The sequence below is a fragment of the Canis lupus genome, chromosome 25 (genome assembly GCF_011100685.1).
Source record: "Canis lupus familiaris isolate Mischka breed German Shepherd chromosome 25, alternate assembly UU_Cfam_GSD_1.0, whole genome shotgun sequence".
Lineage (NCBI taxonomy): Eukaryota > Metazoa > Chordata > Mammalia > Carnivora > Canidae > Canis > Canis lupus.
The window spans coordinates 26,751,096-26,772,709 of NC_049246.1; the positions used below are offsets into that span (position 1 = coordinate 26,751,096).

General features: G+C 36.0%; 1 protein-coding gene across 2 annotated transcripts in view; it reads right to left on the reverse strand.

Moving 5' to 3' along the window:
- MTMR9 (myotubularin related protein 9) overlaps positions 1–21,614 on the reverse strand; it is a 53,533-nt gene that overhangs the window by 23,978 nt on the left and 7,941 nt on the right. For both annotated transcript variants that reach the window (XM_038573658.1, XM_038573659.1), the window contains 5 exons: positions 17,611–17,719; positions 14,478–14,603; positions 4,734–4,907; positions 2,248–2,465; positions 1,217–1,378 (listed from right to left, as the gene is read on the reverse strand). In XM_038573658.1, coding sequence (XP_038429586.1) covers positions 1,217–1,378; positions 2,248–2,465; positions 4,734–4,907; positions 14,478–14,603; positions 17,611–17,719 — 789 coding nt within the window. The remainder of the gene's footprint in view (positions 1–1,216; positions 1,379–2,247; positions 2,466–4,733; positions 4,908–14,477; positions 14,604–17,610; positions 17,720–21,614) is intronic.

Below are 21,614 nucleotides of genomic sequence, written 5' to 3' on the forward strand. Positions count from 1 at the left end.
AGCAACGCGTTCTATTACCAATTTCTCACTAACCATAAAAAAAATTACACATAGTTTCCTAATTTGGAAGCATTAATAAAACAAATTATAGTTTCGGGTAGCCCTGGTGGTTCAGCAGTTTGGCACTACCTTCAGCCCAGGGCCATGATCCTGGAGACTGGGATTGAGTCCCACGTCTGGCTCCCTGCATGGAGCCTGCTTCTCCCTCTGCCTGTGTCTATCTCTCTCTCTATCTTTCTAATAAATAAATAAAATCTTAAAAAAAATTAAAAAAAATAAATTATAGTCTCAATGAAAAGTGCCATCCAACTATATGGTGGCAATACTTACATCTACCAATTGTTTCAGAGGAATCCCCTTCTTAATAAGGACATTCTAAGCTTCTGCAACAACTTACATCAATCCTTATGCCTCTGTTCAAGTCTTCTGCCTCAAATCTCAAGGATTAGCAACCTTCAATTGAGTGAATAAATGAAAATCACTTCATATACTTCATATCACTGCCATCAGGTTTTCTTAACTTGAGATCCTGATATAACTGCACGTATCAAGTAGTTGTAACAAGATATCTGAGAAAGAATCATTTTACTGTGTAACAGAATTACGTATTTCCTTTCACTGGTATTTCAAAAGTAAGAAGGCAAGTTTGGCCCTCTGAGAGCAAATAAGAAAACTTCTTTTCAGTTTAAGGAAAGGAAAATAGGTAGATTCACAATTCGAGGACTTTTATAGAAATAAACACTTCCTTTAGTACTTAAAAAAGTTGTGTCATTGAAGACATATGTCTGTGTTTTATATTCATTCAACAAACATTAGTCATCAATTAAATGCCAGATTTTATATAGTACTTCATCAATAACTGAATGGCATTGATTGTCTTAATTTATACAATGATCTGAACATAAGGTATAGACGAGGCACGAACTTTAAGCCATTCTTCTTTTTTTTAAATATTTTATTTATTTATGAGAGACACAGAGAGAGAGAGGCAGAGACACAGGCAGAGGGAGAAGCAGGCTCCATGCAGGGAGGCCGATGTGGGACTCAATTCCCAGGTCTCCAGGATCACACCCTGGGCCTCAGGCGGCGCTAAACCGCTGAGCCACTGGGACTGCCCAAGGCACGAACTTTTAACACAATATAAACACAGTTTGGATAAAAGCAAAGTCTGGTTAGCAGTGCATGTCCCATTCCAGAACACTAAAATACACTTTACCTGTCGATACACTGAGCAGCTAGACAAGCAGTTGTAAGAATCTCTTTGATGTGAGTCAGCCAGTTGGAAGCTTCCAATTTACCGAGCCATCTGTCCATGTTATGTGTTTGGTCATTACAAGCTTCCACAAGTTTGATCAAGCTCTCCTGAAGAATGTGATACCTTTAAAAAACAAGAAAAAGTAAAAAAGAATATAGAAAATACAATGATGAAGAGGGAACCAAACCAAAACCCGAACCTCTAATATATCCAAGAGAAAAAGTAGCTCACGTTAGTAGAAAACTATTTACCTTGCTATACAATAACTTGATGATTAAACACTGAAAAACTAATACTTAACCATGGTTGTAAAGTTGCTTAAAATGCCTGTCATGGTAAACCATTCTTCAGATGAACAGATTATACCCAATTCACACAGCTGAGTTATCTAACTAGGGAGCAGGTCAGAACATTGCCTTTTGTGACAAGTCACGAGGCACACCACTAACATCTGCAATCATGTTCCCATGGATCTGCCAGATATGCAGTACCTTCAGGAGGGATGGCCGGGGCCAGCTCAGACCCCACTGTTTTATTAGCTCCAACCCCCACTCATCCATCCAGAAGCCCCTCTAAACCTCTAACTGCAAGCATAAACAAAAGGATGCAAGTGGAGGAAACAGGATGTGAGAACAGGTGGGTGTGGGGGAAAGTAAGTCTCTAGCCTTCTGACTTAGAAAAATGTACTTATTAGTGTATCTGATCAGTTAAGTTTGGTGACCAGTGATCCACAAGCGGGGGAATGGACCTTGTGATGATGAAATTGCAGAGTTAACTTAGAGAAAGCATGTTATTTGACTAAAAGTCACCTTTGAGCACCCAAGATTAAGTTTTCTGCTTATCTTATAAAACACGACAGGATATCCAGAAGTTCTGACTTTAAGTTAATGTGTAGGTTCAATTGAGAACTTGTGATTTTTTGAACAGCGAAGGACCTACTCACTCTAATTTACTTCAAATAATAGTCCATTAATGTCTCCAGAATCTTTTACCTCTCAATGGACTTATGAATCCGCCTCCACTGGGGATAATGAGCTTCTTGTTCAAAGCCACCGCCTTTGGCTCTAGCTTGTTGAGCTACATTTAAAGATCGAGTATCAATGATGTAGCCTCGTTTTCCTGCCCTGAGGGTAGCATTTATCAGCTTCTCGTCTTCTTTGCACCTTCTCCCATTTGTGCCAGTGAGTGGCTGACCGCTTCGCATGATTACCTAGAGGCACAATGCAGTTTAAAATTTAAGAATAGCTGCTTTGAAAGTTTTTCTTTTTTTTTTTTTTTTTTAAGATTTTATTTATTTATCCACGAGAGACATAAAGAGAGAGAGGGACAGAGACATAGGCAGAGGGAGAAGGCAGTCTCCATGCAGGGAGATTGACGTGGGACTCGATCTGGGTCTCCGTGATCGCACCCCGGGGGTTGAAGGCGGTGCTAAACCGCTGAGCCACCGGGCCACCCGGGCCGCCTGAAAGTTACTGAAAAGAGAAATGAAGTAACTATAAAGTATGTAAAAAACGGTGTGACAGTTTGAAGATGAATTTAACCCAAAACAAAGAAATATTTCTATATATTTGCTATAGTCAATAACTGTAAAACAAATACAAGCCTTGCACTTTAACAGTTTTTCTTCATACTATCTCAAAATACTTCCACATGATATATTATAACTGCTAAAGAGATCAATATTACAATTCATTTAGCCCGTAAATTGTTTACTGGACACAGCCTTGTAGTAGAAGAATAATGGCCTACATGCCAGTAAGCTTTTGCTTCAACTATATAAACAGCATTGGCAGATTTTATCAAGAATTTTTTTTTAATCAAGAATTTTAAAGGGGTTATATGTTGGCAAATCGAACTCCAATAAAAAATATACAAAAAAATTTACAGAAAAAAATTATAAAGAGGAAAGGCACTAATTTAAAATAAAAAAGTTTATATATTCTTTGAGAATCATTTTAAATCTTGAAAGCTGTTTATCTATTATTTATTCTCCTATGGCTCTCTTTTATCCTTTTCAGTATTTCAAGACTTAAAAACTTATTTCCAAAGACCATCAACTATATATTTTGAAAGGCCTGATTTTGAAACTTTTCTCAAGAAATTAGTATTATATTGATCTCTTCCCTGGTGAATGGTTAAGAGTTATTTCCATTTCACCTTATAACATATGCTGTTACCTTAACTACCTTGAAATTTAACATGATCAAGAAAGGTCATCCAGATGATGACAACAGCTAACTCCCAGACTGTGCTAATCATGTGATTGATACACAGTACATTTAATATCAGTTTCTAAAATGCTTTGTGATGAACCCTAATTAACAGAAACACAGCTGAGCAAATGGGATGGATGACCTGATGCCAAAGGAGCAAATTTTTAGAAATATTTTTATCCTAAATATCTATGCTTGACTTATTATCTTGGGGAAAAAAGGAAATGAAATAGGACTATAACTTACCCACTAATTTTCTACTAGTTTCAAAATGAGAAGCAGAGTTATTGACTGAGAGAAAATAAGAGGGCAGAAACGGATTTAGAAAATATTTAGGGGGGCTCTGGGTGATTCAGTCAGATGGGCGTCCAACTCTTGATATTGGTTCATGTCATGATCTCAGATCAAGCCCCATGTCAGGCTCCATGCTCCTACTTAGGATTCTCTCCCTCTGCTCTAACCCCTATCCCTCCCACTCATGTTCTCTCTCTCTCTCTCAGAAAAAAGGGAAAATATTTAGAAACATAGATACAGCAAGTGTTTGCCTGATCAATTACTGACTCCTGTGTTTACTAAAGTTGTAACCAATAATGTGTCACTCTTCTCTCTTTCGAAAATAAAAATGTCTGCTCAATTTACCTTTACAGGGAAATCTGGTAAAGATAATTAAAATAAAGTATTTAATTTATTATTCAACTATTATTCTGGTTGAAGAAACTTTTCTACCTAACAGCGTTATTTCAAGTATCAAATGAACATTAGTTCCTTTTGTATTGAGTTCTGAAGTTAAGCCTATCTAGCCTTTCTAATTTTGAGCAGCATCACGAAAAGAATTCAAATCATATCCTAATCACATAAAAACACACTAGTCCTGATTCCCGGGAAGCTCAGCGGTTTAGTGCCGCCTTCAGCCCAGGGCATGACCCTAAAGGCCCCAGGATCGAGTCCCACATCAGGCTCTCTGCATGGAGCCTGCTTCTCCCTCTGCCTGTGTCTCTGCCTCTCTCTATCTCTCTGTGTTCTCATGAATAAATAAAATCTTAAAAAAATAATAATAATAATAAAAGCAATTAATGCAAGAGATTCAGTATTTAAAAAAAACAAAAACAAAAACACACTAGTCCTGATTCCCTAAAGTTTAAAAGAAGGAAGTCCTAGCAGGAGAGACTAATCACACTGATGAACAAGTACACAGAAAAGGGAACATTTCTAAGAACTGCAAACCAAGGCTTTCAGTGGATCAAGCAGCAGTACTATACACTTACCATTCCATTTTTTTTATGATAATAGCTGAGTACTGGGAAGCGTCCTCCATGTCGAAATGTAGCGACCTTACGAAGAGCTTCATCATCAATGGATTTGGGAACTATGACAATTGGTGGGTAAGAAGGGCAGACAGCAAATTCCTTATTGACATAGCTTAACCTCCATTCACTGGTCTGAAAAACACAAAATACTTCAACACTAAGCAAGTATCTCTGTCACAAAATAATCTGAAAAGTTTAAAGGACCTTAGAGATTAACTTTCATACAATGAAGAAGCCATCTCTCAGGAATTTATTATAAGGATACCTAACCCACACTTAAAGGAGTTCTATTCTTCAGTCAGCTTCCTGCTATGCTAGGGATCGTCCATTCCTAGAAAGTGCTTCCTTAAATTGGACAAATTGTGGTTCTATAACTTCCTCTATTGTTTTTACTGTAATTTCAGCATAAGTTCCTATTGCACATGGTATCCTACTAAATATGTGAAAGACAGTTGTTTTCCCCTTTGTGTCCTATTCTCCAGGTTAAATATATTACATATATCCATGATCATCAAGGCTGACATCATCCCATTCATCCTTCTTTTTTGGGTACCATTTACTTTATTTTTGGTACTCTTCAGGATAGCCACAGGAAGACTGTAATAATCTAGATAATGCTTTGCAAGAATAGATGAAACAAGAACTACTACCTACATCAAATCCCTGTTCCTTTATGTTATTCAAAAAAAGGAAAATGTAGGGGTGGCTCAGTGGTTGAATGTCTGCCTTTGGCTCAGGTTGTGATCCTGAGTCCTGGGATCAAGTCCTGTATCAGGCTCCCAATGGGAGCCTGTTTATCCCTCTCTGTATGTCTCTCATGAATAAATGAATAAAATCTTAAAAAAAAAAAAAGGAAAATGTAGAAAGACTGGTAATATCTTTCTTAAAACAATAATGACTTAATACTAAAAAAATAGTTAAGCAATCAATGAAATAATTTCTAACTATACTAAGGATTAAAAGAATACCATAAAAAATTATCCAATGACAACTTATTTCAGACCTCAAAAATAAAAACCCCTTGAAAACCATAGAAAGCTAGTTACAGTTAAAAAATAAATAAACTTTTGCATGTGCAAATTTTGATATGTTCTGATAAATGAGAGTTAGCCTAACATACTGGTCATGGGTTCCAGTACCAGGAAGATAAAAACTGAAGTATGTTCAAAGTACTATAGAAAAAGTGAATTTTTAAAAATTAATTAATTTATTTTAAAAGAGATTTTTTTAAAACCCTTTACATGATACAATATATTTTTAAATTAAAACATTTTTGCTTTTCAAAGAAAGTTACTCTCTTTACCAATTTTAAAGACAGTTTCTAAAAGATTTATTATTAAAAAAAACAATTTATTTACCTGTTTACTGTTCACCTACATCTCCTAATTCCCTTTCCCCAGAGGCAACCATTTTCAACTCCTTTAGCTTTTCATTTCTGGTGCTTACCTCCAAATTTTTAAATAACATGATTTTACTGTTACTTCTTGAATTTCACTATTAGGCATTACTTATTGATTTCCTACTCTGGAGAATGATAGGATTGTTCACTGACCTGCAAGGCCACTTTCTGGCATATATTAAGTTTTCATACATAGAGTGCTCTCTATTCTGTCCCACTGTTATTCGTAGTAAGTCCCATAGCTTTTAGAATAGCCTTGATATTTAGTAGGCTATGTCTCCTCCTCCCTCCTTTTTTGTTTTTTTGTTTTAAAATCAGTAAATTATTTATTTTTTCTACAGTTGTTCTGGCTATTTTAGTAACTTTGCATATCTACATAAATTTTAGAATAATTTTGTCAATTTCTATAAAAAACAGTCATTGGAATTTTGATAGGATTTTCACTGAGTCTATAAATCAATTTGGAGACAACTGTCATCTTAATGAGAGGTTAGCAAACAACAGTCTGCAAGCCAAGTCCAGCCTACTGCCTGTTTTTATAAGTAAAGTTTTACTGAAACATAGCATTACCCATTCATTCATTGTGTGTTATCTATTGCTTTCACACTACAATAGCAGAGTGGTGTAGTTTTAACAGAAACTGCATGACCCATAAAGCCTAAAGTACTTACTTTGTGGACCACTACAGAAGTCAGTGCACTACAGATCTTAGTCATAGTCTTCTAATCCATGAACATGGTATATCTCTCCATTTATTTGGATATCCTTCAGCAATGTTTTGTGTTTTTCAGTGTACAGAATCTGCACTTCTTTTGTTAAATTTATTCCCGAGTATTTTATTCATTTTTAGTTTGCCTGTTGTCAAGACAAGCAGGGGGGATGGGTAGGGAGTGAGGAAGAAGCAGACTCCCTGTTGAGCAGGGAGCCTGAGCCAAAGGCAGATGCTTGACTGAGCCTTCCAGGCACCCAAATCTAAGCATTCGAAAGCTGTAAGTTTCTATTTATGTACTTATTTATTTTTAAAGATTTAATTTATTTATTCATGAGAGACACAGAGAGAGAGACAGTCAGAGACATAGGCAGAGGGAGAAGCAGGCTCCATGCAGGGAGCCTGATCTCAGGACTCCGGTATTATGCCCTGAACCAAAGGCAGACGCTCAACCACTGAGCCACCCAGGCATCCCTAAGTTTCTCTTTAAACATTGCTTTAGCTATAGTCCACAAATTTTGATGTTGCATTTTTATTATCATTCAATTCAAAATATTTTCTAATCTCCTTTATGATTTCATTTTTTACTCAGATTATTTATAAGTGTTTTGTTTAATTTAGAAATTTTCTGGGTATTCCTAAATACCTTAGTGTTATTGATTTCTAACTTAATTTCTTTGTGGCTAGAGATTACATTCTACATTACATTCAATCATTTTAATATTGAAATTTACTTAATAGCCTTACATAGTCTTTCCTGGAAAACATATCATGTGTTCTTGAATGCTGTATATTATACAGAAGTTGTGAGCAGCATTCTATAAATATCAGTGTTGCTCAGAACTCCGTCTTGTCTAGTCATTGTTTTATTTTAGTCTAGTTGTTCTATTAATTGGAGTGTTAATAATCTCATATTATGATCAAGAATTACTTATTTCTTCCTAACTTCCATCAATTTTTTATTAGGCACATATATATATCTTCCTAAAAATTTTATTATTATGGAATGACTCTTGTTATTTGATAATACTTTGTCTTGAAATCTTTTTTTTTTTTTAAATCTGGAACTAATGCAGCTACTTCTGCTTTTTTATTCATGGTATATATTTCCATTTATTTATTTTCAACCTGTGTCTTCATATTCAAAATGCATCTCTTGTACACAACTTATATTTGGATCTTGCCTTTTTTTTCCTTTATGCCTTTCTGATAATCTTTGTCTTTCAACTGGAATGTTTAGCTCATTGATACTAAAATAGTTGTTAATATGGCTGGAACAGCGTCTAACATTTATTTTGTTTGTTCAGTTTTTATTGCTATTTTTTCTTTCCCACCTGCTGTTAAATACTTTTTAGAATAGAATTTTAATGTATGCATTAACTTTTTAAATTATACCTCTTCCCATTTCTAAAAAAAAGGATTGCTCTAGGATGCTAGCTCTCAACCTGGGGTGATTTTGCACAAAAGTAACATTTGTTAATGTGTGAAGACAACCACATGTGAGGGGAGAAGAATTCTACTAGCATCTAATGGTGCCAAAGATGCTGTGAAACATCCTACAATGCACAGGACAGATTCTCACAACAAAGAATATAACTGTCCAAGTATCTTTATCCCACTAGATACCCTACATCCAGTCACCTTTAATGTTCAAATTTCCACCTATGTCTATATAAACTATTATTGCCACAAAGGCAATGCTGTAATCTTCTAATAATCATGTATATTTTCAAGACATTAAAAGGAATAAAAATAAATTGTCATATTTACCTAGATATTTAGCATTTCCAATGTTCTTTTCTTAAATTTTTTTTTAATTTTTATTTATTTATGATAGAGAGAGAGAGAGGCAGAGACACAGGCAGAGGGAGAAGCAGGCTCCATGCACCGGGAGCCCGATGTGGGATTCGATCCGGGGTCTCCAGGATCATGCCCTGGGCCAAAGGCAGGCGCCAAACCGCTGCGCCACCCAGGGATCCCCCAATGTTCTTCAATAATTATAAATATTCAAGTTTCCCTCTGGTATTATTTCCCTTCAATCAAAATACCTTTAACACTTCTTATAGTAAAGGACTCTTGGTAACAAATTCTTAGTTTCCTTTTATCTGAAAATGTTGCCTCACCTTCATTCTTGAAAGATATTATTACCACATACAAAACTCAAGAATGGCAGGTTTTGTGTCTCTCAGCACTTTTTTTTTTGAAGATTTTATTTATTTATTTATTCATAAGAGACACACACACAGAGAGACAGGGAGAGAGAGAGAGAGAGAGAGACACACACACACAGTCAGAGGGAGGAGCAGGCTCCATGCAGGGAGCCCGATGTGGGACTCGATCCTGGGTTTCCAGGATCACACCCTGGGCTGAAGGTGGCGCTAAACCGCTGAGCCACCTGGGCTGCCCATGTCTCTCAGCACTTTATAGTTCTCTCTTCTGGTTGCCATGATTTCTGATGAACAGTCCACACTCACTTAATGTTGTTTCTGTGTTTTGTTTTTACCTGGCAGCTTTCAAGATCTTTTTACCATTGCTCTTTGACAGTTTGACTATGATGTGCCTATGTATGGTTTTCTTCATATTTATCCTTTCTGGGGCTTGCTGAACTTTTAAAATTTATATCATTCATCAAATTTGGAAGGTTTTTGAACATTATTTTTTAAAATATATTTTCTGCCTTATTGTCTCTACTCTCTCCTTCTAGTTCTCCAACTACACATGCTAGACATTCTGATATTGTTCCACAGGTTCTGAGGCCCTGCTTATTTTACTATAACTTATCACTTCCCCCTTCTTCCTACTAAATGATTTCTGTTGCTCTAATTTCAAGTTCATTGGTTCTGTTTTCGGTTATCTCCCCTCTGCTTTTTTAGCTCATCCAGTGAGTTTTTTTTTTTTTAATTTTTATTTATTTATGATAGTCACAGAGAGAGAGAGAGAGAGAGAGAGAGGCAGAGACAAAGGCAGAGGGAGAAGCAGGCTCCATGCACCGGGAGCCCGATGTGGGATTCGATCCCGGGTCTCCAGGATCGTGCCCTGGGCCAAAGGCAGGCACCAAACCGCTGCGCCACCCAGGGATCCCAAGTTTTTAATTTCAGATATAATTATAAAAAAATTCTAAAAGTTTCATTTGATACTTTTTAAGATTCTTTGATTCTTTTTAATATTTTCTATTTCTCTGTTGGTACTTCCTGTCTTCTCTGGTTCTAAGCGTATTTTCCTTTATGAGAAATTAGACAATTGAAGAACTGTATTTATTTATTTTATTTATTTAAGATTTTATTTATTTATTCATGACAGACACAGAGAGAAAGAGAGGCAGAGACACAGGCAGAGAGAGAAGCAGGCTCGATGCAGGGAACCCGACGTGGGACTCGATCCTGGGTCTCCAGGATCAGGCCCTGGGCTGAAGGTGGCGCTAAACCACTGAGCCACCTGGGCTGCCCTAAGAATTGTTTTAAAGTGTTTGTGTGACAATTTGAACATTTAAGTCATCTTGGGGTTGGTACTTGTCAACTTTTTTCCTCAGAATGGATCACAATTTCTTAGCTCAATTTTAGATTGTATCCTGGACATTGTGACTGTTGTGCTGTGGAAACTGCATTTCATCATACTTTTTTGAAGAGAGTTAATGTGGCTTGTGGTTTGTTTTAGTAGGCAATTAACTTTGTTAGATTTATCTTACTTTTTTAATGATTTTTTAAAATTTAAATTCAATTAATTAACATATAATGTTATTATTGGTTTCAGAGGTAGAGGTGATTGATCATCTTATGTAATACTCAGTACTCATTACTTCATGTGTCCTCCTTAATGTCCATCACCCAGTTAACTTTGTTAGATTCAAACTGCAAACTCTGTTAACACCTGAGGTGCAAGGCAGCTCAGCTCTTGGTTCTGACTGACCTCAGCTGCTCCATGCAAGCACTGGTCGCAATCACCCAGAAGCTCAAGGTTGTATACAACAGAATCAAGGTTCCCCTTTTCTGGCTCTCTGGTTGCCCCAAGCCTTCACGTGGGTCTTCCCACTAGACAGAAAGTGAGCTTTCTTTTTTTTTTTTTTTTTTTTAAATTTTTTATTTATTTATGATAGTCACATAGAGAGAGAGAGAGAGAGAGAGAGAGAGAGGCAGAGACATAAGCAGAGGGAGAAGCAGGTTCCATGCACCGGGAGCCCGACGTGGGATTCGATCCCGGGTCTCCAGGATCGCGCCCTGGGCCAAAGGCAGGCGCCAAACCGCTGCGCCACCCAGGGATCCCGAAAGTGAGCTTTCTATCGGAATGTTACCTGTTCCACATTATCAATGCCACAATCATGCTGACTTCAGGACAAAGCCCCTCAAATAGTAATTTCACTCTGCCTGCCATTCACTTTCTCTACATTTGACCCCCTCCAAAACAGGCTGCTTTCTATTCAATTACCAGAGCTTTCAGGTGGTAGTTTCTTTGTATTTTATTCATAGTTTGTCATTGATCTCTGCAGGTTTTGTCAGATAGGAGCTACTCAATCATAAGCAGGACCTTATCACCTTTTTAATATATAATTTCAAAAGTGGTAGATTGGGGTATACAGATATACTGTGTATGTGTATTTCAACAAAGTGCCTCAAATAATCTTTCATGATATCCAAGAATAAAAGCATGCTTAAAGTAGGAGGAACCCTATAGATCATTTTATTCAACATTTTCATTTTGTAGACATGGAAACTGAGTCCCAAAAAGTCAAACAGCCAATAACACAGCTGGGATGCAACACAAGATATCTTGATAGCTAGTTTTAGTACTGTGCTCTCAGTACACATCTCTTTTGGACACAATTATGAAGTGGGGACTGGCTAGTAATTAAAAAGTTTTTCAGATGGTAACAAAAAACATTACTCATTACTGATTAAGTCACAGGGGTCTAATCTGGCAGGGGATTTCTAATGATATATAGAAGGCTTTACTACCCTTTTGCCCTATCCTGAATAAATACACACCTACATTCATTCACTCAACAAGTATTTACTGTTTGCCTTTCATGTGCTAGCAGTACATAAGAAACAAGGATGATATGGTTCCTGGCCTTATAAAATTTATATTCTAGCAGCCTATGTACTAGCCCAGGAAAGAGATAATAAACAAACAATGAATAAGAAGCCTTCCACACTGTTGACTCCCTCCTAATTGAAACTCACTCTTCCCTTGGATTCTTCCTACATTCACCTCTTAAATGGTTCAATCCTTGACATCATTTTTTACCTTAGATGCTTTCCTTAAGCAATCTCAGTTTCTCCTTGTGGTTTCCACAGTGTATTTGTTGATTACTCTGTTTTTTCATTTTTAACAAAGACCTCTCAAATAAGTTCTAGCCTATCTCTTTCTTTTTTCTTTTTTTTAGACTATCTCTTGTATATATTCAATGACAGGTATATCATACAGGCCCTTTGAATTGCCATCCCCCAAATTGAACTCAACTTATTCCCTTTAAACCCATTTTTCTTTTTTTCCCCATCTCAGTGGTATCTGTTTTTCCCATCCTCTGTGGTATCATCCCATCTCAGTGGTGTCATCCTATCAAAACGTCACTGCCTGTTTTACCTTTCACAACCAGGGTTATGGGTCGTCAACGCCATTTAATTCATTCTGAATCTTTCTGCACTATGTCCAACCATCATCTTTATATTACTACAGTATCTACTTCAAGCAGTTTCTTAGCATTCTGCATCAGAATTGATTTTCTATAACACAAATCTAATAATGTCATTTCCCCTGTGCCTTATGGATACTTTTGTCAGTACTTTAATTCATTGTACTTGATTATTTAGATAACTTTTAGATTTTGAGCAAGTAGAAGGAAGGAACCATGCTTTGCTCATCTTAAATTTCCATCATCTAGTAATAGTGCCTAAATATTTCTAACAAGGCATTAAAGTCATTTTCATTAAATCTATGGATTACAAAATTTGCAGGAAAATATGAGAACATCAAATATACAAATTGCTTAAATAATTACCTACACCAAAAAGAAAATGTCTACAAGGAAAAGTACTTGAATCTAAATAAAAATTAGTAAGTAAATAAAATATAAAAACATAGAGTGAATCCCTTAATAACACATGAGAAGATGTACGAATTTTAGTTTATTTCATTAGCACCTTAATTCTCAAAAAAGCTAATACAACTTTAAGCTGCCTTAAATTATCAGTAATAGTTCTAATCTACACCAAGCGTGATGGTACCAAATTTTAAGAGAATAAATGACAATCTGAAGAGCTGGGAAGAGCATCCAGGACGGTGTAGGGTACTGAGGTCACTGTTACTAGAAGTTCAAGTAATACTGATATTTAATCTACAGAAAACTTAGTGAGGACATAAGAGTTCTTAATCTGAAGAAAAGTTCGTGGTAGAGAAATAAGATAAATCGAATAATACAAGGTAACATCAGAAACATTGGCTCTATGTACAGGGAGACAGAGTTCAGTTCAGAATTCAAGCTGTCCCCAAATGGGTCACCACTAGGTTTTTGCAAATTCTCCCACACTAAGATTTCAAGCAGAAGCTAAACAACCACATCATGGATGTTTGTAGCACAGAGGATTTCTGCACAGAATAAGACTGATTTGAATGCTGACCTGCAGAGTGTAGATTTAGACTGGTTCACTTACGTCATCTAACTCTAAAATAAATCATGGGCAGGTCATTTGTACACAGTTTTGATTAAACAAACAAATCATCCAGACATCTCCCTTCCTGATCACCACATGACTGCCGTTTTCCACGTAGGAAATAATTAAGGATTCCTCTAAGGTAACAGTTGGTGGTAGCTGATAACAACAGAAAAGCATCATGCATTTAAGAATGTTTATTACATAGTTTTTAACGCAATAAAAATACTAAATATAAATACAGGTGGTTATCCATGAACTACATAAAAATGCCCCATACTTAAGAATGTGAATTTCCTATTCCTTTATCACTTTGCTGACATGGACATCTTTATTCTTTAAATTACATAGTACCCTGGTCCTCACTTCTTGATCCTCTCCACCAGGGCTCATTTACATAGGTGTGATGGAAGAAGAAAGGAGTAAAATGGTGAAGAATGAGAAAGACAACCTGCTTCTAGTAACTCGATCTTAATAACCCAAAATATAAAAACACAAGAATTATCCCATGGAAACAAATATGATCTGTGTTTCTCTAATACTATGTTAGGCAGAGTGGGTTCAACAGAGTTTTTGGGGAACCTAATTAGTACATATAAAGTTGTTTCTAAGAATACTGATTATTAAAAATAATCAACAACTCAAAACACGTCAAGACTAACTTTATGAAGATATTAATGTTTTACCAATGTCATTTTCAAAATTAAAAGAAGTAACATTTGGAATACAGTAAAACCACTAGAAGACAAATCAGTTGAGATGCAGCATTGAAATCAAATTGTGCAAATCTCCGAATAGCAGAAGCTGCAGTTGGTAATAGCTAAAAGAAATGTCTTTCAGGCATAGATAAACCAACAACACATTATGAGTAGTCCAAAGGAAGTTATTTCACAAGTAAGGTATTGGATTATTTCTCATTACACAAAGTTCTCTCAAAAGTTACTTACAGCTGAAGAGTAGAGTTCAAATTCTTGCTCAGGAAGGAAAGAATGCCAGCCATCTTCTATCACTTCAAACATGGGCCGGTAAAAGAAAGGGTACATAAGAGTGATAGAGTCCAGGGTAGACAATGCCTAGGATATAAAAAGGAAATGAAGGAAAGAAAAAGGAACATACTGCAATTCAAAACACTTCCTAACTGCCAAATTAGTATTAAATAAATATGGTCTAATAATGATGGACACCCATATAATTCTCTAACATTGTATTTACCACTAGATACGATTATAGCTTACTGAAGCTAATTTTGATGCTTTTATAGCATCTAACAAGGTACCTGGCACATAGCATACACTCAGTTAACATTTGCTGAAAAAACAAAAGAAAAAAGTGTACACACCTATTCTAGAAGAAAAGTTAAATAACTCCCTTTGATACCACTTAACAAAGCCTAATAAAAAGGTCCAAATATTTCTGGGGATCAGAGAACAAACTGATCAGATCCTGGGTCTCCAGGATCAAATCCCACATCGGGCTCCCGGTGCATGAAGCCTGCTTCTCCCTCTGCCTGTGTCTCTGCCTCTCTCTCTCTGTGTGTGTAACTATCATAAATAAATAAAAATTAAAAAAAAATGTACTCAATATCTAAATTGAAAGTTTGTAACTTTTACTAACTTCTCTCTATCCCCCCTAGTCCCTAGCAACTACTTTTCCACTGTCTGTTTCTCTAAGTTTTGTTTTTGGTTTTTAGGATTCCACATAGAAGTAATAACATGCAATATTTGTCTTTGTCTGGTTTATTTCACTTAGCATAATGCCCTCCAGTTTCATCCTTGTTGTCACAAATATCAGGATTACTGTTTTTTAAGGCTGAATGATATTCCATTGTATGTATAGTTAAATATCACATTTTCTTTATGCATTCATCTGTTGGCAGATACTGAGGCTATTTCCATATTTTGGCTATTATGAATAATGCTACAATGATCAATATATATATCCAAAAGTAGGACTGCTGGTCATATGGTGGTTCCATTTTAATTTCCTGAGGAACCTCCATACTGTTTTCCATAGTGGCTGGTACAACCACGATTTTTAATGCAAGTCAGCAGCCACTTTAGCAGGTAATAAACACATATTCTGATTTGTCATGATCATATGTCACTAGACACAGGACTTCTCATTTATTTATTTATTTATTTATTTTTTAACGATTTTATTTATTCATGAGAGAGAGAGGAGAGGGAGAGAGAGAAAGAGGCAGAGACACAGGCAGACAGAGTCAGGCTCAATGCAGGGAGCCCGACGTGGGACTCGATCTCAAGTTTCCAGGATCACACCCTGGGCTGAAGGCGGCGCTAAACTGCTGAGCTATCCGGGCTGCCCAGGACTTTTCCTTTAAACACATTAATGCTGAAAGAACTGAAAACATTTCAATTCCAAAAGACAGTGGAAACTACATAAAAAAGCTTCATCAGACTTCCTGCTACATTTTAGAAAACTGAGTACTTGTCAGTTACTATTCCAATGGGATTCTATTTGTGGCAGCAGAATATATTAGGATATATGGATTCTTGATAACAAAGAATAGCTTAACTGTTCTATATAAGAAATTCACTTGTTACTTCCAAGTTATGTCAAGATGTATAGGGGAGGTGGAAGAGGAATTGGATACCAGGAAAAAGCAAGAGGCCAAGTTCAGTATGTATACTTACTACGTTGCAAAAACAATCAATAGAACATTCACTTCCTGAGATCAAATTATGAGAATGACTCATAATTCACAGCTTCTTTTCAGCTGTAAGAGTATCTATGTAATCAGTTTCTAAAGTAATTAAGTACTATATACAGCTAATTAAACAACTGATTAGTGTCAGATAACAAAGCTAAGTAAATGCAATCAGAAAGTAGGGGTAATAGGCTTTGCCCTATATTTTCTTCACCACTATTCTTCATGGTATACAACTTCACTAACACCCACCAACCAGCTATCTTATAAGTTATAAAAGGGATAGAAAGAAAAATGTAGACTGGTCAGTGAAAATTCAAATGCACACTTGGTAAAAAAAACAGAAAAGCCCCTGCTCAAATGAAATGGGTTAGTAGCATTCCCCTGCCCAAATAGCAGGAGAGTGTTTCAATTTAACAGCCTAAAAAACACAGTGTGTTTCTTACCCATGTTAGCAAATTTGGACAAATCAACATTACTGCCTCACTTCCAAATGACAAGATATGTAAGACAAACAAAAGAGTTCAGCTCATCTTCTCCTTTCCTTTAAGTAAAATTTAGCAAAGGCAGAAAGTAAACCCATTCCATGCCATTTTTCTCAGCACCACAACAATTGTTTTATTTCTCTATTCTTGTTTAAAAAACAAACAAGATCCTAGTTACAGATTTTTAAACCTTTCTGCTTCCTTTTAATTGTTAAGCCAATAGTATTTGTTTTGGATACAAAGGCCAGATTAATCACTCAAAGACCAAAGGGGGGGAAAAATCAATGTGTCTATAATTATCTAGAAAATACTACAAAGTTAATTGCTATAATTTAGTGGCAATGATATAAAACAAGGCAATTTAAAATTTGAGTGTAAAGCAAAGTAGTTGGTTTGAAGGGGGAAGAAAATGGTGTGAGCTCCTCAATTTAAATATTAAATTATCCAAGTAAAACATCTAGTATTTGTAATCTGAACCGATACTCAATATTGTTCATACAAATATAAAACAAACACACTGCCTGATGTATGGAAAATTCAGACTTAACTAAAGACAAAAGACTATAATCATTGGTGATAATTACTTGCTTTATAAAAGAAATAACTTAAAAAAAAAAAAACCCTTACCATGTATACATACAATGTACTATTATGGAGTCTTAAAAAGAGAAGGAAATCCTGTCAAATGCTACAAATAGTGAACCCGGAGGAATAAGTAACACTAAAAATTGCTATAAGTCAATAAAATCCTATTACATTCCCATAACAATGAATCAGGGTGAGGCTTTTCCTGTCAATTTTCAATACATGAGTCACAGTACATGGCCAAGTATCTACTAAAAAAAAAAGGAGCTACACTGAGTCAGAATATAAAGTTCTTTATTATTACTATTTATTTTTATCAGATTTTGCTTCTGAAATATTTACCTCAATGGAACTGGCTATATTCAAACATTCCTCCATTCCAGGAATATCCAACTGAATTATTCGAAAATCTTTACATTTTATGATGATGGTACCCAGTGGTCCCACAAATCTGTAAAAAATTACAAATTATGCTTAAGAACATATATATTTCTATCTTCAAACATAAGACTATTTCCTTGAAAAGAGAATGTAGTTGTAATTACCATCTGTATTCAACTTTCTTCTCCCCAATTGTTTAAGGGTCAAGCCTGTATTATTAAAATGTGAGCCATAAATTATTTTAAATATATGTACTTAAAGTTTTTCAAATTCAGAAAGTAATTTTTACTAGGCCATTTCATTTAATGAAGATTATTTGGGGCCTTCCTTCAAAGAATAAAGAAAAAAGATCTGTAATTTATGTGTTAAGTGTTTATATAGAGATATTTCCAGAGCATAGGAAAATACTTCATTTCAGATTTTACTTACTTCCAACCTTGTAGTAATTGATTTTAAATATAAGCATCTTTTTCAGTCTTTAAAAACTATTAATTTGCAGTATCTATTCTAAATCAATGCCGAATCTACTCATAAAAGTTTGTACAAATGTAATTTTACCTTAATTGGAATCTTAGTCTTACTTATATTGTTGTTGTTTTGTTTTGTCTAATAGGTGACAGCTCTGACTTTTCTTTTGCTTTGCCAGTGGTTGGTCTCTTTCTTTTCCATTAATAATTCTGAGTATTCCCTAAACTAGGAATTCTTAGATTGACCAAATGCTGATCATTTTACTTATATTTTTTTCCAGTTTAGAGACACTACTCCTACAGCTACTCTTCCTGAACTCCATCTCAATTGTAAGCATCCCTATGCCTCATATTACTGCATTGTTAATTTGGACAGGCAAACACCATTAATATGGGTCAAATCCTACTAAAGTTATCTCTCAACACACTGGAATGCCTCTTATAAAATTTATTTGAAAAGTCACATGCTTGGCACTTCTACTTCTAGCAAAGGTAGAATAACACGGACCATATTTACCCTCCCACCTGAAACAACCAAAATAACCAGACAATAAAAGAGAGAACCGTTTTCAAGACATTGGACATCAAACAACAAAGAACAGAGATCTTTGGGAGATAGGAAACAAGGTGAATCCTAAAATTATCCCAGTTTATGGTTTTGAGAGTTTCCAGGCTAACAGGAGGGAACGTGGGTGGGGCTAATAGCCTGGGCAGAGCATCTATATTCAAAAAGAAAGTTCTGTATCAGTGACCTCAGATTTCACTATAATAAAAAAAGAAGAGCAAGTCAAATCCAAAGCAAAAAAAAAAAAATTAGATAAAGATCAGAGCCAAAATCAATGAAATAGAAAAAGGAAAATTATGGGGAACAATAAAAGCAAAAATGATTTCTTGAAAATAATAAAAGCAATAAGACACTAGCCAAAGTGGTCAGGAAAAAAGAAACTGAGTCTCAATTTACCAATATAAGAAATTAGAGAAATGAGAATCACTACAGATTGTATAGGCATTAAAAAGATGAGGAAATACCAGGAACAACTTTATGCCTATAAATTCAACAAGGTAAATGATATAAACCAATTCCTCAGAAGACACAAACTCAAGAATATAATTAATACTATAGCTATAAAATAAAATGAAATTATCAATTAAAATCTTGCCCACCAAAAAACCCTCCAGGCCTAGGTGGCCTCATGAGTAATTCTACAAAACATTTAAAGAAAATACCCTATCAATTCATGACAAACTCTTCCAGAAAGTTGAAAAAACGGCAATTATTTATCAACTCATTCCATGGGACTAGCATTACCCTAATACCAAAGAAATGATGAGAAAATTGTAGACTAATATCTATCATGAACCCAGATGCAAAATTTCTAAACAAATATCAGAAAATTAAATCCAACAATATATAAAAAGGATAATACATCATGAATGATGGGGGTTTATCATTTGAAAGTCAAAGAATCTATCATATTGCCAAACTGAAAAAGAAAAACTGTATGATCACCTCAATAGATATAGAAAAAGCATTGGACAATTCAACATCTATTCCTGATCCTAAAAAACAAAAACAAAAAAGTCAACTCTCAGCAAACTAGGAATAGAAAGAAACATCTTGAACCTAATAGTATTTACCAAAAGAAAACAAGACCAAAAGCAACACAACAAACCTAGCACTAATTGTAGATTTAATGGTGAAAGACTAAATACTTTTTCACTAATACTAGAAATAAGAGAGATGTTCACTTTCACCACTTCCTTTTTTTTTTTTTAAAGAATTTTATTTATTTTTTTGATAGAGAGAACATGCGCAAGCACAAGCAGGAGTAGCAACAGAGAGAGAGGGGGAGAAGCAGACTATCCGCTGAGCAGGGAGCCTGACATGGGGCTTGGTGATCCTGGGATCATGACCTGAGTCGAAGGCAGATGCTTAACCCACTGAACCACCCAGGTGCTTTTCACCCTTCTATTCAACATTGTACTGAGAGGTAATAGCCAGTGCAATGAGGCAAGAAATAAATGGCATCCAGACTGAAAAGGAAGAAATAAAACTGTCTTTAGTTGTAGATGACATGATTGCCTATGTAGGAAAGCTAATGAAAAAAACAAAAACAGGGGATCCCTGGGTGGCGCAGCGGTTTGGCGCCTGCCTTTGGCCCAGGGCGCGATCCTGGAGACCCGGGATCGAATCCCACATCGGGCTCCCGGTGCATGGAGCCTGCTTCTCCCTCTGCCTATGTCTCTGCCTCTCTCTCTCTCTCTCTCTCTCTGTGAGACTATCATAAATTAAAAAAAAAAAAAAAAGAAAAGAAAAAAAGAAAAAAACAAAAACAAAAAACTATTAGAATTAAAAAGTGAGGTTAGTAAGGCTGTCAGATACAAACACAATACACAAAAATAAATAGTATTTCTTTTTTTTTTTTTTTTTTATTTATGATAGTCACATAGAGAGAGAGAGAGGCAGAGACACAGGCAGAGGGAGAAGCAGGCTCCATGCACCGGGAGCCTGACGTGGGATTCGATCCCGGGTCTCCAGGATCGCGCCCTGGGCCAAAGGCAGGCGCCAAACCGCTGCGCCACCCAGGGATCCCATAAATAGTATTTCTATATACTATTACATCAATTGTTTAAAATACTCAGGACTTGGTTTTTATTCAAGATGGTAAGGCTGATAGATAAGGAGATAACTGTCATTGAAAAAATAGTTTGCTATTCACTGTTCTCAAAAGGAGGAGCATACTATGTCATGCAGGGCCACACATGGGGAAGCATCTGGTTAGTCAGGAGGCAGACAGAACAAGAGGAAAGCATCGACCAGAACTTTTACCGTTGAGGTTTCACAGAAAGGAATAGGAAAAGGGTGAGTAGGTGAGCTGAGCAAGTTTAAGATTAGGTAGTTTGAATAATTTTGTCAGGCTCTACATTATACAGGTGATTCCTATTGTCTGATACCTGCCCCTGGAATAATTTAGGACAGGAGAATAGTAGTCCTGACTGCAAAAGACAGAGAAAGCAGATAGAGGGTATGGACTTAATATTGGTTGGTCTGCATATCAAAAGTGTGCCTGCAGGCAAGTTTCTTGCTATCTCTAGCAAATAGCTAATGTGAGAGGAAGTCCCTCTCTAGGTCTGCAAGGTCTGAAGATGTCAATGTGTCATAAAATATACAAAGTCGGGCAGCCCCGGTGGCTCAACGGTTTAGCGCTGAAGGCCTGGGATGTGATCCTGGAGACCCTGGATCGAGTTCCGTGTCAGACTCCCTGCATGGAGCCTGCTTCTCCCTCTGCCTGTGTCTCTACATCTGTCTCTCTCTCTCTCTCCCTCTCTCTCTCTCTCTGTGCCTCTCATGAATAGATAAAATCTTTAAAATATATATATACAAAGTCAAAATCATGACTAATACAAAAGGAATTAGAAATTGAAATTTTAAAAATACTATTTGAAAGTGTATCCAAAAATGTGGAATAAATGAGGGAAATCTGTCAAAAGATGTCT